The sequence below is a fragment of the Carlito syrichta genome, unplaced genomic scaffold (assembly GCF_000164805.1).
Source record: "Carlito syrichta isolate Samal-C Ts95f unplaced genomic scaffold, Tarsius_syrichta-2.0.1 Scaffold307738, whole genome shotgun sequence".
Classification (NCBI taxonomy): Eukaryota; Metazoa; Chordata; class Mammalia; order Primates; family Tarsiidae; genus Carlito; species Carlito syrichta.
Window position 1 is genome coordinate 137749 of NW_007251834.1, and position 18827 is coordinate 156575.

The 18827-nt window shown below is 36.8% G+C and overlaps 1 protein-coding gene across 1 annotated transcript in view; it reads left to right on the forward strand.

The window, feature by feature from the left end:
- Positions 1 to 253: 253 nt before the first annotated feature.
- Positions 254 to 18827, forward strand: part of XKR9 (XK related 9) — a 44953-nt gene continuing 26379 nt past the window's right edge. Inside the window, exons 1-2 of the mRNA XM_008064590.1 lie at positions 254 to 337; positions 4983 to 5546. Coding sequence (XP_008062781.1) covers positions 5275 to 5546 — 272 coding nt within the window. The 5' untranslated portion in view covers positions 254 to 337; positions 4983 to 5274. The remainder of the gene's footprint in view (positions 338 to 4982; positions 5547 to 18827) is intronic.

The following is an 18827-nucleotide window of genomic DNA, read 5'->3' on the forward strand; positions in this document are numbered from 1 at the left end:
ATTCACTTGGATGTGCTGGGAGGCAAATTGTATTTTCTTAATACTCAGTTGACAAATACAGTGAAAGCTTGGAACCTAGTCAACCTGTAAATTGAGCTTTGTCATTTCTTTTCCTCAATGAGATAACATACTATATTTGCAATGATACAGACTCTTATCACTAGATTAGAAAATACCATATGTGACTAACATGTGATTTCAGTTTCACTTTAGTATTCGATCTTCATGGTTTACACACCCTTTATATTTGTTTCAGTGAAGAAGAAATAAAAGATTCACAAGATGAAGATTTTCCAGAAGGGACTTTGAATTAAAGAAGGATTTTTATATTTGACAAGTAAGTCTATATTTTATGTGTTAAATTTGGTCGACAAGTGAAAATTTCATAGTTTTTATTTCTTCAATTATCTGTTCTGTTGCAGAGAGCTGTACCGTGGGTAAAGGTTATGTATTTTGACTGGCAGTCAGATAGTTATGTAACTAGGTTGACATCTGAGTGGAATTGGATTGAAACTTTTCTATCAAGTCAGTGAATGTAAGAAGTCCCCTATGAAACTGAATTTTGTAGGTGGCATTATTTTATCTAAGGTGGTGTAGAATAGTGATCTACTGTACATATAGAAATGAACTGTCCTAAATACAAGCTATATAACTATGTGGTTACTGAAAGAACAGTGGGCTCTCTTTATGAGAGCTGCTGTATTTATTAGCATGCTGTGTAGATTTCCTTCCAGTTGTCATTATGGTTGCTTGAAAACATCCATATAAAATGGACGTTGCCATATCAGATTAGTTTGTAGAGTCTAATCTGTCAGTAATGCAATTTCTGTTTCTTAGAAATTATTTTTCTAGTCTTGTAAAACTTGTCTCAAAACTGCTAGTGTTTGTTGGGCATGGTGGAATGAGCCATAGTCCCAGCTACTTAGGAGGCTGAGGCAGGAGGATTGCTTGTCTAGCCTGGAATTCAAGACCAGCCTGGGAAGCATAGTGAGACTCTGTCTCTTAAACACACACACACACGCACGCACACACACACACACACACACACACACACACACACACACACACACTCACACACACCCCTAGTGTTTTCCTTATTCATGCCAGGTAAAGGAAGCTCTCTTTATGGGTAGAGAAATTAAGAAATGCACTCATGGAGTACTGAGGTATTACAGTCTATAATTTTAAGGAAATCATCTACATTCAAAATCAGTTTAAGTGAAACTTTAGGTTAACTATGGTGTTTGTGGTGTATATTGTAGTCAATTAGACCAAGTTTTGCTGAGAAGAATCACTGGAAAATAAGGTAAAGATTTTTGCGTAGAAAAGTATTACATCATTTGTGATTCTAATTTGTATTTCTTCCTCCCTATTATTCTGCTACAGGAAAGAATAATGCACTGTAGTTGCAGTCTATCTCAAATCCATAAACTTCTATACCCAAGTGTCATATTAAACTATTAATATTTTTTCTTTTTGCTTCATTGATTGTGTAGTATATTGTGGTTAGGAGGTTGGGACCCAAGCTTTGGAAGCAAACAGACTGTACTCAATAGAGATAACTTATCTAAATACTCAACATCTCTAAGCCTCAGCTTTCTGGTCTGTAAAATGAAGCCAGTAATACCCTTCTCACAGGTATTTGTGAGGATTAAATAAAACACTGTATGCAAAATGTCACTTGTAATAAATACTCAGCAATGGTAACTACTATTACTATTATCTATTCTTCTACCATATATGCAATTTTTTCTTAGATAATCAAGCTTAAGAAATTGCATTTTAAAGAATGATATCAGAGCAGAATTTGTATACACATCAACATATGCACTATACAACGCTAAGCATTCTCTGCCAATATTTTATACAACTTTTGTTTCTGGAGGACGTACTTGAAATCTAGTACATTAGTCTTTTGAACTAGCTGTTCCTTCCACCTGGAAAGCTTTTCCATTTTATATCCATGTGGATTATTTTGCTACTCAAATACCACCTTATCAGTGAGTTCTGCCCTGACCAACCTAATTAATATTGCAGCCCATATTGTTCCTGCCACCACCCCAATTCCTGAGCTTCCTTACTATGCTCTGTGTTTTTTCCATAGCACTTATCACCTAGTGTGATGTTTATTTTTATGTTTTACTGAATATCTTTCTAATTTTATTTTCCAATAATTCATAACAGATGTACATATTTTTTAGTGTGCATGTGATAATTTAATGTATTCATATAATTTGTAAAGATCAAATCTGTAATTGTGATACCCATTGACTATCTTTCTCTGCTAGGATTTCAGTTCTAAGGGGACAGGGATATTTGTATCTTTCACCACTTGATGTATCCCAAGCCTAAAACAGCACATGGCAGGTTCTAAGTAAATACTTAATTCACTTGAATAGACTCTCCTGATTAGTCTCATCCTCCTAAATGCCATGTGTATGTTTGGCTTGATTTCTTTCATTTTAAGATAAGAACCTACTGCAGGAAAATTCATGGCCTGCTGGATGTGAAAAACTCAGATTTTAAAATTATTTTTTCCATCCTGTTGACTACAACATTCTTGACAGGAAAAGTAGTGATGGTGAACTTTTGTTTTATTCTGTAAGAAGTATGAAATACCTTTTAATGTTATTTTGAAGGCTTTTAAACAAAATACTTATAAGTGGTAAAATGATAAGAACACAGTAAGTATTAACTTGTGCATAAATTTTTGCCACAGAGTTTTAAAAGCAATAAAGGTTCTTGATAGAAAATATGGTGTATAAACTGGGGGCACGGTGACATACCCATAATTCCAGCACTTTGGGAGGCAGAGGCAGGAGGATTGTTTGAAACCAGAAGTTTGAGACAAGCTTGGACAACAAAGTGAGATCCTGTCTCTATCAAAAAATTAAAAAAAAATAGCTGGACAAGGTGATATGCCTGTAGTCCTAGCTACCGTGAAGGCTTAAGTGGAAGGATTGCTTGAGCACAGTAGTTCGAGGCTGCAGTGAGATAGGATTTTGCACTGCACTCCAGCCTGGGTGATGGAGTGAGATCTTGTCTCAAAAAAAGGAAATATAGTGTAACTGCTGCTCTGACTGCCATAGCAGAATACCATAGACTTGTTGGGTTAAACAACAAATTAATTTTTTCACAGTTATGGAGACTGGAATTCTAAGAACAATGGGTTGGTTTCTTGTAAGGTTCTATTCTCCTTGTGTTGCAGATGGCAACCTTCTTACTGAATCCTCACATAGCCTTTCCTCTGGTGTTTCTTCTTATAAGGACATTAGTCCTATTAGGACTAATTATGTCTCCAGAGCTCATTTATCTTTCATTACCTTTGAGATCATACCACAGTGCTTTTTCACTTACTATTATATAAAGTGACGATTGTAAAATTAGATGCTTACAGATTAGATGCTTACAGAAGTCAGGCAGGCAGTTAGGCAAGGTAATGGTAACTAACATATATTGAGCCCTAAGTTTGTGCCAAGTACTTTACTAGGGGTTTATATGTATTATTTTTCTTAACTTTTACAAAAACCTCATATATACCATTTTCTTTCCACATTTCAGATGAAGAAAATAAGGCATATGTTTGCAAAGGATACATTTAAGGACTCCCACCCAATAGGTAGCTGCATTAGCATTGAGACCCAACTGTTGAAATGACTGAAGTGGGCCGGATAGGTACTGTGGTGAACAGGAGAGCACATGCCCCATCCAAAGGGGCAGCCACTGCTCTTGAAGGAATAGTAGTCTAGTGTAGCAGATCTTTCAGTTTTTTGATAGCAGTAAAAAGTCTGGATTTTTTTGTGAAATGTTGGCCATTAATTAGGAAAGCAAACAAATAAAAAATTGATGAGTCTGACAAATCTTGTGTGCACATTGCATTCAGACCATGTTTATAAAATAGTGATCATAATAGTGTTATCTACATCCTAAGTTTGATGTAAGAACTAAATTGGGGTATTTTATGTACATTATAACATTTTGCTCAGTGCTTGGCATGTAGGGGTAAGTAAATGTTAGCTAATACTAAATATTAAAGAGAAATATTTTCTCCAGTCATCAAAATTCCTCATAAGTGTCATTTACTATTATTTTTAAGAAATAATATACATAACAACATGAGTACAGGTCTGTTGTAAAAAACTCAAGCAATATATAAATATAGAGAGTAAACAACAAGTTAAATTTGTTTCCTACTCCCAACCCCTTTCCCCTCTCCATATATAATTAAAAATCATGAGTTGTATACATTATTTATCTTTCTGGCTCTTGCTTTTTTCATGTAATACATCTTTGAGAGCTTCTGAAGTGAGTTTATACAAAGCCACTTTATTCTTTTTAAAGGTTACATGATGTATGTTTTAGTGTAAATGTACCATAATTTATTGAACTAGGTCTTTCAGTTGTCCTTTAGGTAGTTTTCAATATTTTGCTCTTTTGAAAAAGGCTCTGCAAAGGATATCTTTTTGGGCAATTGTGAATATTTCTCTAGGATAGAATCCTAGGTGGAATTACTGGTCAAAAGCATATTAAGAATTTTCAGTTATTACATCTTTTTTAGTAATTTTATGATATTTCATTTTATAAATCTACTTTTGTTTATTTATTTGTTTTTTTAGGGTGAGAAAGTAGAAGTTTACTGAGAAGACAGAAAAGCTCCCCTAGCAGGAGGGGACCCCAAAGAGAGTAGCCTAAATCTACCTTTATTGACTATACCATTTTTTTATGTTGATACTAAATGTTTCCGATTTTTTATCAGTATAAATATCTTTGAGTAGGTCATATTTTTAACAGATAAATAGTCTGAGAGGAAGTTATCAACTAATAAGTATATTTCTGAGACTTTCCCAAAGCTAAAATAAGAACTATATTTAGTGGTTAAAATACTATTTTTAGAAAGAGTATGGCTTTGATAAAATCATGACCCAGGGTTTTTAATGTTATACTCAAGATACTTAGAAACTTAAATATATGTTTCCTCTTAGGTCTTGCCATCTGTAATGAAGATTGTTGTGAGACAGAAGATTGAGTGAAGCTGTGTAACATCAGACCTGGATTAGAAATTTAGAAAAGAAAGTTAAAATTTGTCACTTTTATTTTAGTGTTCCAATTTCATAATATTTATTCTTCCTTCTAAATTTATTTAGGGAGTGGAAACAAAAATTCAGTGCTATCATAAAGGATGCATTAATATTCTAGTATTTGTTCTGGCTTTTTGTTTTTTCTTTTTGATGAGAGACAAAAGATAACCAAGAACTTTTTTTATAGTGGTTCATAATGAAATATACTAAACACAATTTTATGATGTCAGTTCTTGGCATTATAATCTATATAACTGATTTAATTGTGGACATATGGGTATCTGTCAGGTTTTTCCATGAAGGACAATATATTTTTGGTGTTTTAGCATTAAGCTTTATGCTTTTTGGAACACTTGTGGTTCAGTGTTTTAGTTATTCTTGGTTTAAGGCTGATTTAAAGAAAGCAGGCCAAGAAAGTCAGCATTGTTTTCTTCTACTTCATTGCTTGCAAGGAGGAGTTTTTACAAGGTAAGTATACACTTTTGGTCATTAACACTGTTTTTCTTTCATCCAGATGGAAACTCCCTGTTTGTATCTGGGTAGTCAAATGTACAAAGGTCCCCTATTTGCATATAGCACAAAGGTTACTTGCTTCTCACTGTTGGGGCTTATATAAGTCACTGCTGTACTGTCAGTTTTCCAGGTTCATTAATAAAGTATTTTAATTTAGCTAATTAGGTTAAATTTTCTGATATGTACTCAGTTTTTATGGAAAGAAAAAAAAGGACTTATTCTATGTTGTAGGAAACTTTTATCTTCTGTGCATATTCTAAGCCTAATTATTCAAATATAACCTATCACTTGTAACTGAGAGAACACTTAATTTTTAAAGTTACACTGTTGATTTAACAAAATGAAATTTTTACTGCAGTAATACACCAGCCATGTGGTTAGTAAGGTACAGTCATAGAACTTATGAATCATGTTGTTTTAAAACCTTATTTTATAGATAAAGAAAGAACTTATGAATCATGTTGTTTTAAAACCTTATTTTATAGATAAAGAAAGTAGAATCTAAATAGACCCTGTGCTAGGTGTAGTGGCTCACACCTGTAATCCCAGCAATTTGGAAAGCTGAGGTGGGAAGATTACTTGAGCCCAGGAGTTTGAGAACAGCCTGGACAACATAGGGAAACCTCACCTCTACTACAAAAAAATTAAAAAATTAGCTAGGAGAGTTGGTGTGCACCTATAGTCTCAGCTAATTGGGTGGCTGAGGTGGAAGAATTGCTTAAGTCCAGGAGTTTGAGGCTGCGGTGAACCATGATCATGCCACTGCCCTCCAGTCTGAACAATAGAGTGAGACCCTGACTTAAAAAAAAATTTAGACCTCCGAGACATTTATAATTCTCTGCATATTTAATTTTATATGACCTCTCCATTATTACCTTAAGAGATTTCATTCTGTTAAAGCAATATATATCTTGAAAGTAAAGGGAAAAAAAAAAAAGGAACGACAACCATTAAAAGAGGATAACATACTGCTTTTTTGCAGTTAGATTTTGAATTTGGGTTATTTTAATAGTTTACATTGAGGTTAGTTTTTGACTCTATGCTGTTAAAAAGCTACAAAATCGTGGCCTGTAGTTGGAAGTGTTTAAAAAATTCTAGGCTTTTCTTATACTAGTTAATAATAGCAATATCATTACATTTGTGTGGAGATTTATAGCTTTCAAAGTATTTTCCCATACCTTGTCTTTTTAAAACTAGAGTTGCTAAGGTTTTAATATGTAAAAGAAACAGAATCTGCAACGAGAAAAAAGTTTACAGGTTTTAGGAAAGCTGGAAAGAAAGTATTTTAGTTGTTGGAACTGGAAGTCAGTTTTGGAACTATACATTCTCAAGATGAAAATGTTTAAAGTAATGGAGTAAAAGTTAATGCTGATAAGTAAATACACGTGTAGTAAGTTAACATTTAATGAGTATTCTGTATGAGCAATAATGAGAATTATGTAGTTGTAATGTCTGAAGAAGAGTAAAAATTACTTATGCAGAGTTTGGTAATATGGTAAATTCTCTGTTATTTGCTATTCTGTTAATGGAAAATTTTCACATCTATGAAACTATTTTCATCGTGTTTTATATGATGACTTTAAGGTTCTGCAAGACAGTGTGTTATAAATTGTATTATAAAAGAAAGGCAAATTGCCTTAATTTTCATTATCTCTTGTTGCACGTGGTATTTATTTGAGTTGGAGTCTCACTCGGTTGCCCAAGCTGTGGTGCAGTGGCACACTCACAGCCACCCCAGTGTTGACCTGCTGGGCTCCAGCGATCCTTCCATCTCAGCCTTCCGAGTAGCCAGAATTACAGGCGAGCACTACCACGCCTGGCTAATTTTTGATTTATTGTAGAGATGAGGTTTTGCCAAGTTGCCTGCAGGCTCAGGAAATCTGCTTGCCTTGGCTGGGATAATAGACTGAGCCACTGAGACTGGCCACTTAGTATTTTTTGATTGAATGTCACACATTGTATTTAACAGATGATAGAGGCTCCAAATGATACTACCTTCTTCTCTGGTAGACATTTAGACTAAGGTTCAGCCTATTTTTAGTCTGCCTCTACTCCCAGGGTGTGGCCTCCGGGGCTCACACCTCATCTCACCTCTGCAGGTCCTCAACATTAATCTTTATATCTGTGGCTCCACAAAATTGCCAGAAACTCTGCTTTGCTTTTCCAAGACTTTCTGCTTAGCTTTTAGTCTTTATGTTATAGTTTCAAAATTTGGCAAAGGTCTTATTGGAAGAGCTAACAGATTTGAGGTCCTACAGTCCACACTCCCGTAAGAACTCTAAAACCTATGTTAGTTTCCCTGTTTCCAACAATGGACAAAATCTAGGTTTCTCAACCTATTGTCCCAAGAAACAGAAACAGCAAATACCTCTGGTGCCATGGCCCACCCAGCTGCCTTGAGGGTCCCGAGAGAGAGTGGGGAGGGATTAAGGAAAACACAAAGGCATAAAGAAAAGTTGGGGCCAGGTGGGACACTTTCCTCTGATGGAGGAGAAGTGGCCCCAAACTAACTTAGTACGTTATTTTATAATCAAGCACAAAGAAAGTTGGGAGAGATTCAAGGTCTGTGAGGGAGCTTTAATGGAATTATGTTGCTACCTGAAAGACGAGCTGTTCCACGGTTATCTTGTAGCTAAGGGTACGAGATGATGTACTACGTGCATCTGGATGTATGGGCCTCTGAGACGCTGTTCTGCGGAGCAGGCTGCATCTCTCACCTTTGACTAGGATGCAGAGTTACCAAGCGAGACCTGGCCTTTGCTTGGGGCCTTTACTCAAGGACTGCTACAGTGACAGCGCTTGTCCACTCCACACCACATCCGCTCCCGACACTCTGGGCCACAAGCACTGTAGAGATATCAGCTGTTTCTAGAGTTGTTTTGGTGGGAGCATTGGTCTGCTCCAATATACTGCATCTTACTTAGAAATGTAGTCCATAATGTGCAATCTTAAATTATTCCAAGTATAAAGTAAAACAAAACTTTTACTGTCAATATCAATAGTATAAATAGCTCAAAACATTTGAATTCCATTTACCATGTTCCCAATTTATACATTAATATTGCTGGCAGCTGGGTGCAGTGGCCCTTGCCTATAATCCCAGCACTTTGGGATGTGGAGGCGAAAGGACTGCCTGAGCCCCCAAGGGTTCTAGACCAGCCTGGGCAACTTGGTGAGACTTTGTCTCTGTAATTAAAAAAAAAAAAAAAGGCTGGGCATGGTGGCATGTGCCTGTAGTTTCAGCTACTTGGAAAACTGAGGTGGAAGGATTACCTGAACCTAGCAGGTCAAGGCTGCAATAGCCGTGAGTGTGCCACTGCACTCTAGCCTGAGCGACAGAGTGAGACTCTTAACTAAAAAAAAAATATTGCTGGCACTTTAATTCCTATTTTTATTATTATTGCATTTTCTACCTTACATAATTAAATGCCGTGAAATTTGTTCATACTTATCCACATATTTTCTACTATATTTTTTACTCCTTCTTGAATCTCAGACCTTCTACCTAGACTCACTTTTCTTCTGCTTTCCTAAAGTCCATCTTTTAGAATAAATTGCATCTGTTGAGGGTCTGTTGGTGAAATCATCTCTCAATTTTTGGTGTTTGAAAATGTCTTTATTTTACCATCTTTCTTGAGAAATATTTTAGTGGTTATGGAATTCTAGGTGAATAGTTATTTTTTCTTTGCATATTCTCCCGTTTTTTGGTTTCCATTGTTCTTTGGCTTTTTTTTTTTTTTTTTTTTTTGCCTGCTTTTTTGAAAATGTATTCTTCCTCCCTTTGGCTGCTCTTATGATTTTTCTCTTCATTTGTCGGTTTCTACAATTTAATTATATGTGTAGATGTAGATTTTATTTCTCTTGCTTAGGATTTACTGGTTCTCTCGATTCTGTGGATTCTTATCTTCTATCAGTTCTGCACAGTTCTTAACCATTATCTTTTCTAACATTTTCTTTACTGCAGTTCAGTTTCTTTCCCATCTGGGACTCCAGTAAAATGTAAGTTAGAGCTTCTCACTGTATCTCACAAGACTTAAATGTTAGATTTTGAAATTCCTATTTTTTGACTCTCTGTGGAATTTTTCATAGCTTGTTAATTTCCCAAGCATTTTCTTTTGCTGTGGACAAGATGATATTACATCAAAGCAATGAGTTTTAAATTTTGACTATTATAAGTTTTATTTTCAGAAGCTCTATTTAATTATTTTCGAGTCTGCAATTTCTTTTTTCTTTCTTACTTTCTTTTTTTTTTTTGTGAGTTGGGGTCTCACTCTTGCCCAGGCTGGAGTGCAAAGGAATGATCACGGCTCATCACAACCTCAACCTTCTGGGCTCAGGGGTCCTCTTGTCTCATCTTCCCATGTTGAGTAGCTGGGACTACAGGCACTTGCCACCATGTCTGGCTAATTTAAAAAAAAAAACCTTTTTGTAGAGATGAGATCTCGCTAGGCTGGTCTTGAATTCCTGGACTCAAGCTATCCTTCCGCCTTAGTTTCCCAAAGTGCTGGAATTACAGGTGTGAGCCACCATGCCCAACCCTATTTCACTATTTATAATTTCCTGTTCAGTGCAGATCTTTCCAAATGTGTCATTTATATCTTGAAGCATAGTTGTTTTATTTATAATTCCAATATCTGAAGCCCTTTCAGGTTTGTTACTATTGGTTTTGCTTCTACTATTGGGAGCTCATATTGCCTTGTTTTCCTGTTCTCCTGATATCAGTTGATTATGTTCTGGTCATTGGTCATGGCCTTTGAAAAAACAATTTGAAAAACTAAGCCTGCTCCAGAGGCTTTGCATTTGTTAATAGGAGATGCCTGGAAGTTCTATCAGTTGGGGTCTACATTTAATTCCATGGCTTGAGGTTCCCTGGCCTAGAATGAACACCTAGAATGTAAATCTGTTCATGGAAAGTCTGTGTCTACAATACATCAATCAATATTTAAACAAATTAACTTTATTGAGATATAATTTTATGTAATAAAATGCACATATTTTATTATTTTTAGAGTCAGGGTCTCACACTGTCACCCAGGCTGAAGTGCAGTGGCACAGTCAAAGCTCATTGCAGGTTCTATTTCTTGGGCTCAAGCAGTTCTCACGTCTTGGCCTTCCAAGTAGCTGGGACTACAGGAGCACATCATCATGCCCAACTGATTTTAAAATTTTTTTGTAGAGATGAGGGCTCAAATTCCTAGCCTTGCATTGTTATCTCAAACTTCTGGCCTCTAGTGATTATCCTACCTTGACCTCCCAAAGTGCTGAGATAATAGGTGTGAGCCACCATGTCTGGTCTTCTGGTCTGTATTTTAAGTATATAGTTCTAAATGACATCTTAACAATATTGAGCCTTCCAGTTCACAAACAGGGTCTTTCTCTTGATTCATTTAGACTTTCTTTAATTTCCTTTAGCAGTGTTTTAAGTATTTTAATTTTTGGAACTATTATAGATAGTATTTGATTTAAATTTCTAATTATTCTTTGCTGGTATATAGAATTATTTTTTATATTGATCATTTATCCTATTGAGACAGGAGATAGCTAGAGAAAGGCTAGGCAGACAGACAGGCAATTCCTCTGGTAATAATGTAGAGAACTCCTGGCAGGCCTCTCAGGCTCAGCGTTGATGAGTTTCCTGGGAGCCTCTCAAGCTAGAGCTTAAGTACTCACTCCTGGGATCAAAAAGCAACCAATTAGGCCCCTACCTCCTGCTGATTGGTCCTTAATACTGACCAATCAGAACAGCTAAGTGTGGACCAATCAGCTCACAGCTAGTGCTAGCCAATCTGCTTAGACTTAGGGCTATATAAGCACCAGGTTTCAGCTTTAGATGGGTAACCCCTTTGGGTTCCCTTCCCTCCCATCCAATGCTTATAATTTATATTTGGGTGCTCTTTTGGTGTTGTGCATTCCATGAGTTTTGACAAATGTATTGAGACTTTTCTGTTCTCTCAATAAATTCTGCTTTCTCACTTTCTGGCTGCCCGGGTCCCTCTTTCTTGCTGGGCATGAGACAAGAACCTCCACCCTGAAGAGCTGCAGAAGATCATTGGAGTCAAAGAGCCGTGTACCCCAGAGGCTGGCTTGCCAGCCCATGGAGCCGGCTGACCCAGAAGAGCTGCTGGAAGAAGGCGAGACTCGGAAGCTGAGACACTCTGTGGGCTAGGCTTGCCAGGTCACCAGAGCGGACACCGTGGGGCCTAGGCTTGCCAGCCCACCAAATCAGCAATCTTCTCAGAACCTGGCTTGCCAGCCCATCAGAGCCAACACTCTGGGGGTTAGGCTTGCCAGTCCACTGAACCAGCAACGCTCTCAGGGCTTGGCTTGCCCGCCCATTAGAATCAACACTTCTGGGGCTAGGCTTACCAGCCCCTCGAGATGACCCTCTCTGGGGCTTGGCTGACTGATCCATTGAGCTGACACTCTCGAAGCCCAGGCTGACCTAAAAATTCACATCACTATGACTTTACTAAGTTCATTTATTCTAGTAATTTTTGTGGATTCCTTAGTATTCTCTACATAGATAATCATTATTTACAAAAAACCATACTGTCTTAATTACTGTAGCTTTATAATGCACCTTGAAGTCATGTATTCTTTTTAAAATAACCTTAGTTTTTTTTTGAGTTGGAGTCTTACTCTGTTGCTCAGGCTGGAGTGCAGGAGCACGCTCACATCTACCATAGCTTCTACCTACTGGGCTCAGAAGATCCTTCCACCTCAGTCTTCCAGGTAGTTGGAACTACAGGCATGTGCCACCATACCCAGCTAATTTTTTTGATTTATTGTAGAAGGTCTCGCCAAGTTGCTCAGAGTAGTCTTGAACCTGTGGGCTCAAGCAATCCTCTCACCTTGGCCTCCCAAAGTGCTGGGATTATAGGTGTGAGCCACTGCACCCAGCCAATAACCTTAGTTTCTAAGGTTAAATTTTAACTTATTTAAATAGACCTTACTTTTTAGAGCAGTTTTAGGCTCACAGCAAAATTGAGAAAAAGAACAAAGTTCCCATACAGCATCCTGTACTATCAATATCCTGCACCAGGGTCATACATTTATTATAATTGATGAACTTACATTGATATGTCATCATCCAATGTTTATAATTTATATTTGGGTGCTCTTTTGGTGTTGTGCATTCCATGAGTTTTAACAAATGTATGATGACAGATATCCATCACTATTGTGTCATACATAATAGTTTCACTGCCCTAAAAATTCTCTAGCTTCTACCTGTTCATTTCTGTTTGCCAGCTGACCCCTGACAACCACTGACTTTTTTACTGTCTCCAGAGTTTTTGCCCTCCCAGAATGTTATATAGTTGAAATCACATAGTATGTAGTCATTTTAGATTGGCTTCTTTTACTCAGTAATATGCATTTAAAGTTTTCTGTATCTTTTCTTGACTTGCTTCTTTTTAGTGCTGAATTCCATTGTCTGGATATACCAGTTTATCCATTCACTTACTGAAGGACATCTTGGTTGCTTCCAAATTTTAGCAATTTTGGATAAAGCTGCTGTAAATGTATGCAGGTTTTTTTTTTTTTTTTAAATTTTAAATATGTGGGGACAATTCAGGGTTAGGTATACAAATGTTCATTATGCAGGTAGCCTTGTTGATGAAGTGTTTCCCACCCCGTCCCCTGGCAGTTTCCCACTACTGCCAGTCCTGCCCCTGCCCTCCCCTGGCAGTTTCCCACTACTTCCAATCCCTTTCTTACAGTATTACAATAGTTGTTCAAGATCTGCTTATGAGTGAGAACATGTGATACTAAGTTCTTTGTTTCTGTGATAGATTTGTGTGCAGGTTTTTGTGTGGTCATATCTTCAATCATTTGAGTAAATACCAATGAATATGATTGCTGCATCATATGGTAAGAGTATGTTTAATTTTGTTTTTTTTTTTTGAGTTGGAGTCTCACTCTGTCGCCCAGACTGGAGTGCAGTGGCTGCTCCCTGCCACCGCAGCCTCGACCTGCTGGGCTCCGGCAATCCTTCCGCCTCATCCTTCCAAGTAGCCGGAATTACAGGCATGCGCTACTACACCCGGCTGATTTTTTGATTTATTGTAGAGATGAGGGTCTCGCTGCCCAGGCGGGTCTCGAACCCATGGGCTCAGGCAATCCACTCACCTCAGCCTCCCAAAGGCGTGGGATTACAGGCTGAGCCACCGAGCCTGGCTGAGTATGTTTAATTTTGTAAGAAACTGCCAAAATATCTTCCAAAGTGGCTGTATTATTTTACCTTCCCACTAGCCGGAATGAGGGTTCCTATCGCTCTACATTTTCACCAACATGTGGTATAGGCAGTGTTCTAGATTTTGGCCATTGAAATGTATGTGTAGTGGTATCTTATTTTAATTTGCATTTTCTTAATGACATAAGATGTGGAGTAGCTTTTCATATGCTTACTTGTCATCTTTTTATCTTTTTTGGTGACGTGTCTGTTCAGGTCTTGTTCCCATTTTTTCATTGGTTTGTATTTTTTTTATTGTTGAGTTTTAAGTATTAATTGTATATTTGGATAACAGTCTTTTATCAGATACATCTTTTACAAATAGTTTTCCCCTGTGGTTTTTCTTCTCATCTTTTTAACATCTCTTTACTTTTAATCTATATGTGTCTTTATATTTAAAGTGGGCTTAGTCAACATATAGTTAGATTTTGTTTTTTTGATCCACTCTGACAGTCTGTCTCTTAATTGGTATATTTAGATCATTGATGTTTCAAATGATTACTGATATAATTGGATTAATATCTACTATATTTATTACTGTTTTAAAATTTCTTGTTCTTTATCCCTATTTTTGTCTTTCACTTTTTTTCACTGCCATTTGTGAGCTTGAGTATTTTATATGATTCCAGTTTCTCTTCTTTCTTAGCATATCACTCTTTTTAGTGGTTGCTGTTGAGTTTGCAATATGCATTTACAATTAATCCAAATAACACTATACCATTTCACAAATAGTGCAAGTACCTTATAATAACTAAATAACCCTAATGCCTCCCTCTTGTTCCTTGTATCATTCCTGTCATTAATTTTGCTTATACTTAAATATACATAAGCAATTTATGTACAAACATATGCATACATAATCCAATATACTGTTATTATTTTGAATGAACTTACCTGTAAAATTAGTTATGAATAAGAAAAATAAAATTTTGAATTTACCTTCAATTATTCCTTCTATAGTGCTCTTTCTTTCTTTAAGACCTGTAGGATTTTCTGACCTGTATCACTTTCCTTTTCTCTGAATAATTTATTTTAACATTTTTTGCAAGGCAGATCTACTGGCAACAAACTTCTTCAATGTTTCTTTGATTAGGTCTTTATTTCTTCACTTTTGAAGCATAATTTCAAAGCATACAAATTCAGATTTTTAAAAAACTCAACATTTGAATATTTCATTCCACTCTCTTTTTGCTCTCATGGTTTCTGAGGAAAAATCTCCTTTATAGATGAGGTATTTTTTTTTTTCCTTTCTGGCTTCTTTCAAGACTTTGTCCTTGATTTTCTGTGGTTTTTATGGTAGACCTAGTAGTTTTTTGTGTTTTTTTGCATTGATCCTGTTGGATAGTCTCTGAACCTCCTTGATTTGTGATTAGTATCTGACATTAATTTGGATGACATTCTCAATAGTGTTTTTCTTTAGATGTTTCTTCTGTTCTTTTCTTTTTCTTTCTGGTATTCCTGTTACCTGGGAGTTACACCTTTTGTAGTTGTTCCAGAGCTTTTGGATATTCCTTTCTCTTTTTTAAGACCTTTTTTTCCTCTTTGCTTTTCAGTTTTGGAAGTTTCTATTGCCATATCCGCAAGTTCAGCAATTCTCTCTTCAGCTGTATTCAGTAAACTAATGAGCCCATCAAAGGCATTCTTCATTTCTCTTAGTATTTTTGATTCCTAGTGTTTATTTTTGCTTCTCAGAACTTCCATCTCTCCTCTTCATATTACCTATCTGTTCTTGGATGTTGTCTGGTTTTTTCATTGGCGCCCTTAGTATATTAATCATAGTCATTTTAAATTCATAGTCTGATAATTGCAACATTCATGCCATCTGAGTCTGGTTTTGATACTTGATGTGTCTCTTCACACTGTTTTGAAATATGCCTTATAGGCCGGGCATGGCATGGTGGCTCACTCCTATAATCCCAGCACTTTGGAGGATGAGGCAAGAGGATTGTCTGAGCCCAGGGATTGGAGACCAACCTGGGCAACTTGGCAAGACCTCATCTCTATAATAAATTAAAAAATTAGTTGGGTGTGATGGCGCATGCCTGTAGTTCCAGCTACTTGGAAGGCTGAGGCGGAAGCATTGCCTCAGTACAGGGCTGTGGTGGCCTTGAACATGCTACTGCACGCCAGCCTCAGCAACAGAGTGAGACTCTGACTCAAAAAAAGAAAGAAAAGAAAAGAAAAAGAAGTATGCTTTGTAATTTTTGGTTGAAAGCTGGACATGATATACTGGGTGAAAGGAACTGCAATGAATAGACTTTAGTATTGTGCTCATAAGGTGTGGGAGAAAGAGAAATAATCTGCAGGGCTATAATTAGGTCTTAATCTTTTTTTTTTTTTTTTAAAGATGTAGGGTATGTTCAGGGTTAGGTACATAAGTGACCATTGTACAGGTCTCAATCTTTTAGTGAGCCTGTGCCCTTGGTCTGTGAACTTCCCAAATTCCTCTCATTATGCCCCTGCTGTAAGTGGGACAGAATTGCTAGAGGAGACTGGAGTGGGTTTTTCCTTTCCTCTGAGGTTGCATAGACTCTAGTAAAAGTTTCTTTTGAGAGCAGGTGTTGTTGAGCACAGAATGCTCTGGCATATTTCAAAACAGTTTATCTTCCCCTCTTCTTTCTGGAAGCTCAAGAAATTTTTATCTGATCTTTACTCTGAGAATCTGGAAGAGCTCCAGAAGGTAAAACTCACAAAAGTGTGGTGAGAATACTTAAGATACACTCTTATGAAACCTCAAGTGTACAATACATTATTACTACTATAGTCACCATACAGTACATTAGGTCTCTATTATTCATTTTATAACTGAAAATTTTACCTTTTGACCAACATCTTTTCATTTCTTCCACGCCAACTCCTGGTAAATACCATTTCACTCTGTTATCTGAGTTTGACCATTGTAAATTCCACATGTAAATGAGATTATGCAGTATTTGTTTATGTCTGGCTTGTTTCACTTAACATAGTATCTTCCAGGTTCCTTCATGTTAACACACACACACACACATACATGCACGGTAACTATGTGTATTAGAGCTCTTTAGAGAAACAGAACCAATAGGATATAAATGAGAGGGTATTTATTATGATAATTGGTTCCATGTGATTATAGAGGATAAGAAATCCCATGATATGCTATCTGCAAGTTGGTGGCCTAACTCAGTTCAAATCCAAAGGCCTGAGAACAAGGGGAGCTGATAGTTTTTAACTCTCAGGATGAAGGCCTGAGAGCTTGAGGGGTGGTGGTGTAAGTCCTGGAGTCCAAAGACCAGAAAACCTGTTGTTCTGATATCCCAGGGCAAGAGACGATGGATGCCCCAGTTCCAGACAAAATGGCAAATTCACCTGCCTCTTTATTCTATCCAGGTACTCAACTGATTGGATGGTGCTTGCCCATATTGCATGAGGATGGTGAATCCACTGATTTATTCAAATTCTGAGCTCTTCTGGAAACAACCACACAGACATACCAGAAATAAGGCTTTATCAGCTATCTGGGTATCCCTTGCCCAAATAAGTTGACACCTAAAATTAGCTATCATACTGTGTGAGGTGATGAATATGTTAATTAGCTTGATTGTGTTACTCATTTAACCATGTATACATGTATTGAAACATGTTGTACACCTTGAATATATATAATTTTTGTCAGTTATACCTCAATAAAGTTGGAAAAGAAACACAAAAGTATATGGTCCCCTAGGGTTTTTAACTTTCAGACTCACCCACACTGAGTCATCAGTGATTTATCAATTATAATTCAGATTTTCCTACGCTGGCATTAGTTCCCAAGGAACAGAAGAGGTTTACTGCTTGTAGATTTCTGCTCAGTAAGTTGTGATTCTCTGTATCCACCTGCTTGTCTCTAATGTTGGGGGCAGAGGTTTTTCCCGGTGACCTTACTTCTCTGATGTATCTAAAAAGAGTTGTTAAGTTTTTAATTTGTTCAGCTTTTTACTTGATGTTAGGCTGTTGCCATGACTTCTAACCTCCTTACATGCTAGACTGGAGACCAGAAGTCAAGTCATGTATTCTTTAAGTCATGTGAGTCTTGAAGGCATATATATTCTTAGCTCTTCTTTTTCAAAATTATCTTGGCTATCTTAGCACCTTTGCGTTTTCACATACATTTTAGAATCAATTTGCTAGCTGTTTAATTGGCACTGTTTTTAAATTTCATTTTTCAATGATTTGTTTCCATTGAACAGAAATATGGTTAATCTTTTTCTATCTTATTTCCTGAGATCTTGCTAAAATCACTTATTCTAGTATTTTTAATAAATTTTTTGGTTTTGTTTCCTGGCATTTTCTGTGTAAGTCATGCAACTTGTAAACAGGAAGTTTGACTTCATTCTTTAAAATATTTATTCCTTTTGTTTATTTTTCTTGCCTTATTTAATTGACTAGGTCCTCCAGTAAAAGGTTAAAGTGATGAAAGCAACATTCTTGGTGGGTAAAGTGTTGAATGTTTTGCCCTTTTTTTTTTTTTTTTTTTTTTTTTGAGGTTGGCGTGCAGTGGCAGGATCACGGGTCACTGCAGACTTGACCTCCTGGGTCAGGTCATCCTTCTCCCTCTGTCTCCTGAGTGGCTGGGACTACAGGTGCGTGCTATCACACCTTGCTATTTTTTTTTATTTTTTGGTAGAGGTGAGGTCTCACTATGTTGCCCAGCCTGGTCTCGGCCTCCGGAAGGTTCAAGCAATCCTCCCACCTCTGCCTTCCAAAAAGAGCTGGGATTACTGGTGTGAGCCACCTGCTCAGCTGTTTTGCCATGAAGTTTGGTGTTAAGTTGCTGTGGTTTTCTTAAATACCTTCTATCAGATTGAACAAATTTCCTTTTTAAATATAGAGAGTTTTTAAAAAATTAGGAATGAACATGGAATTTAGTTAAATATTTTTTCTGCATATATTGAGGTGATCATATGATTTTTCACTGATTCGTTTTCTTCTTTTTTCTTTTTTTTTTTTTTGAGTTGGAGTCTCACTCTGTCGCCCAGACTGGA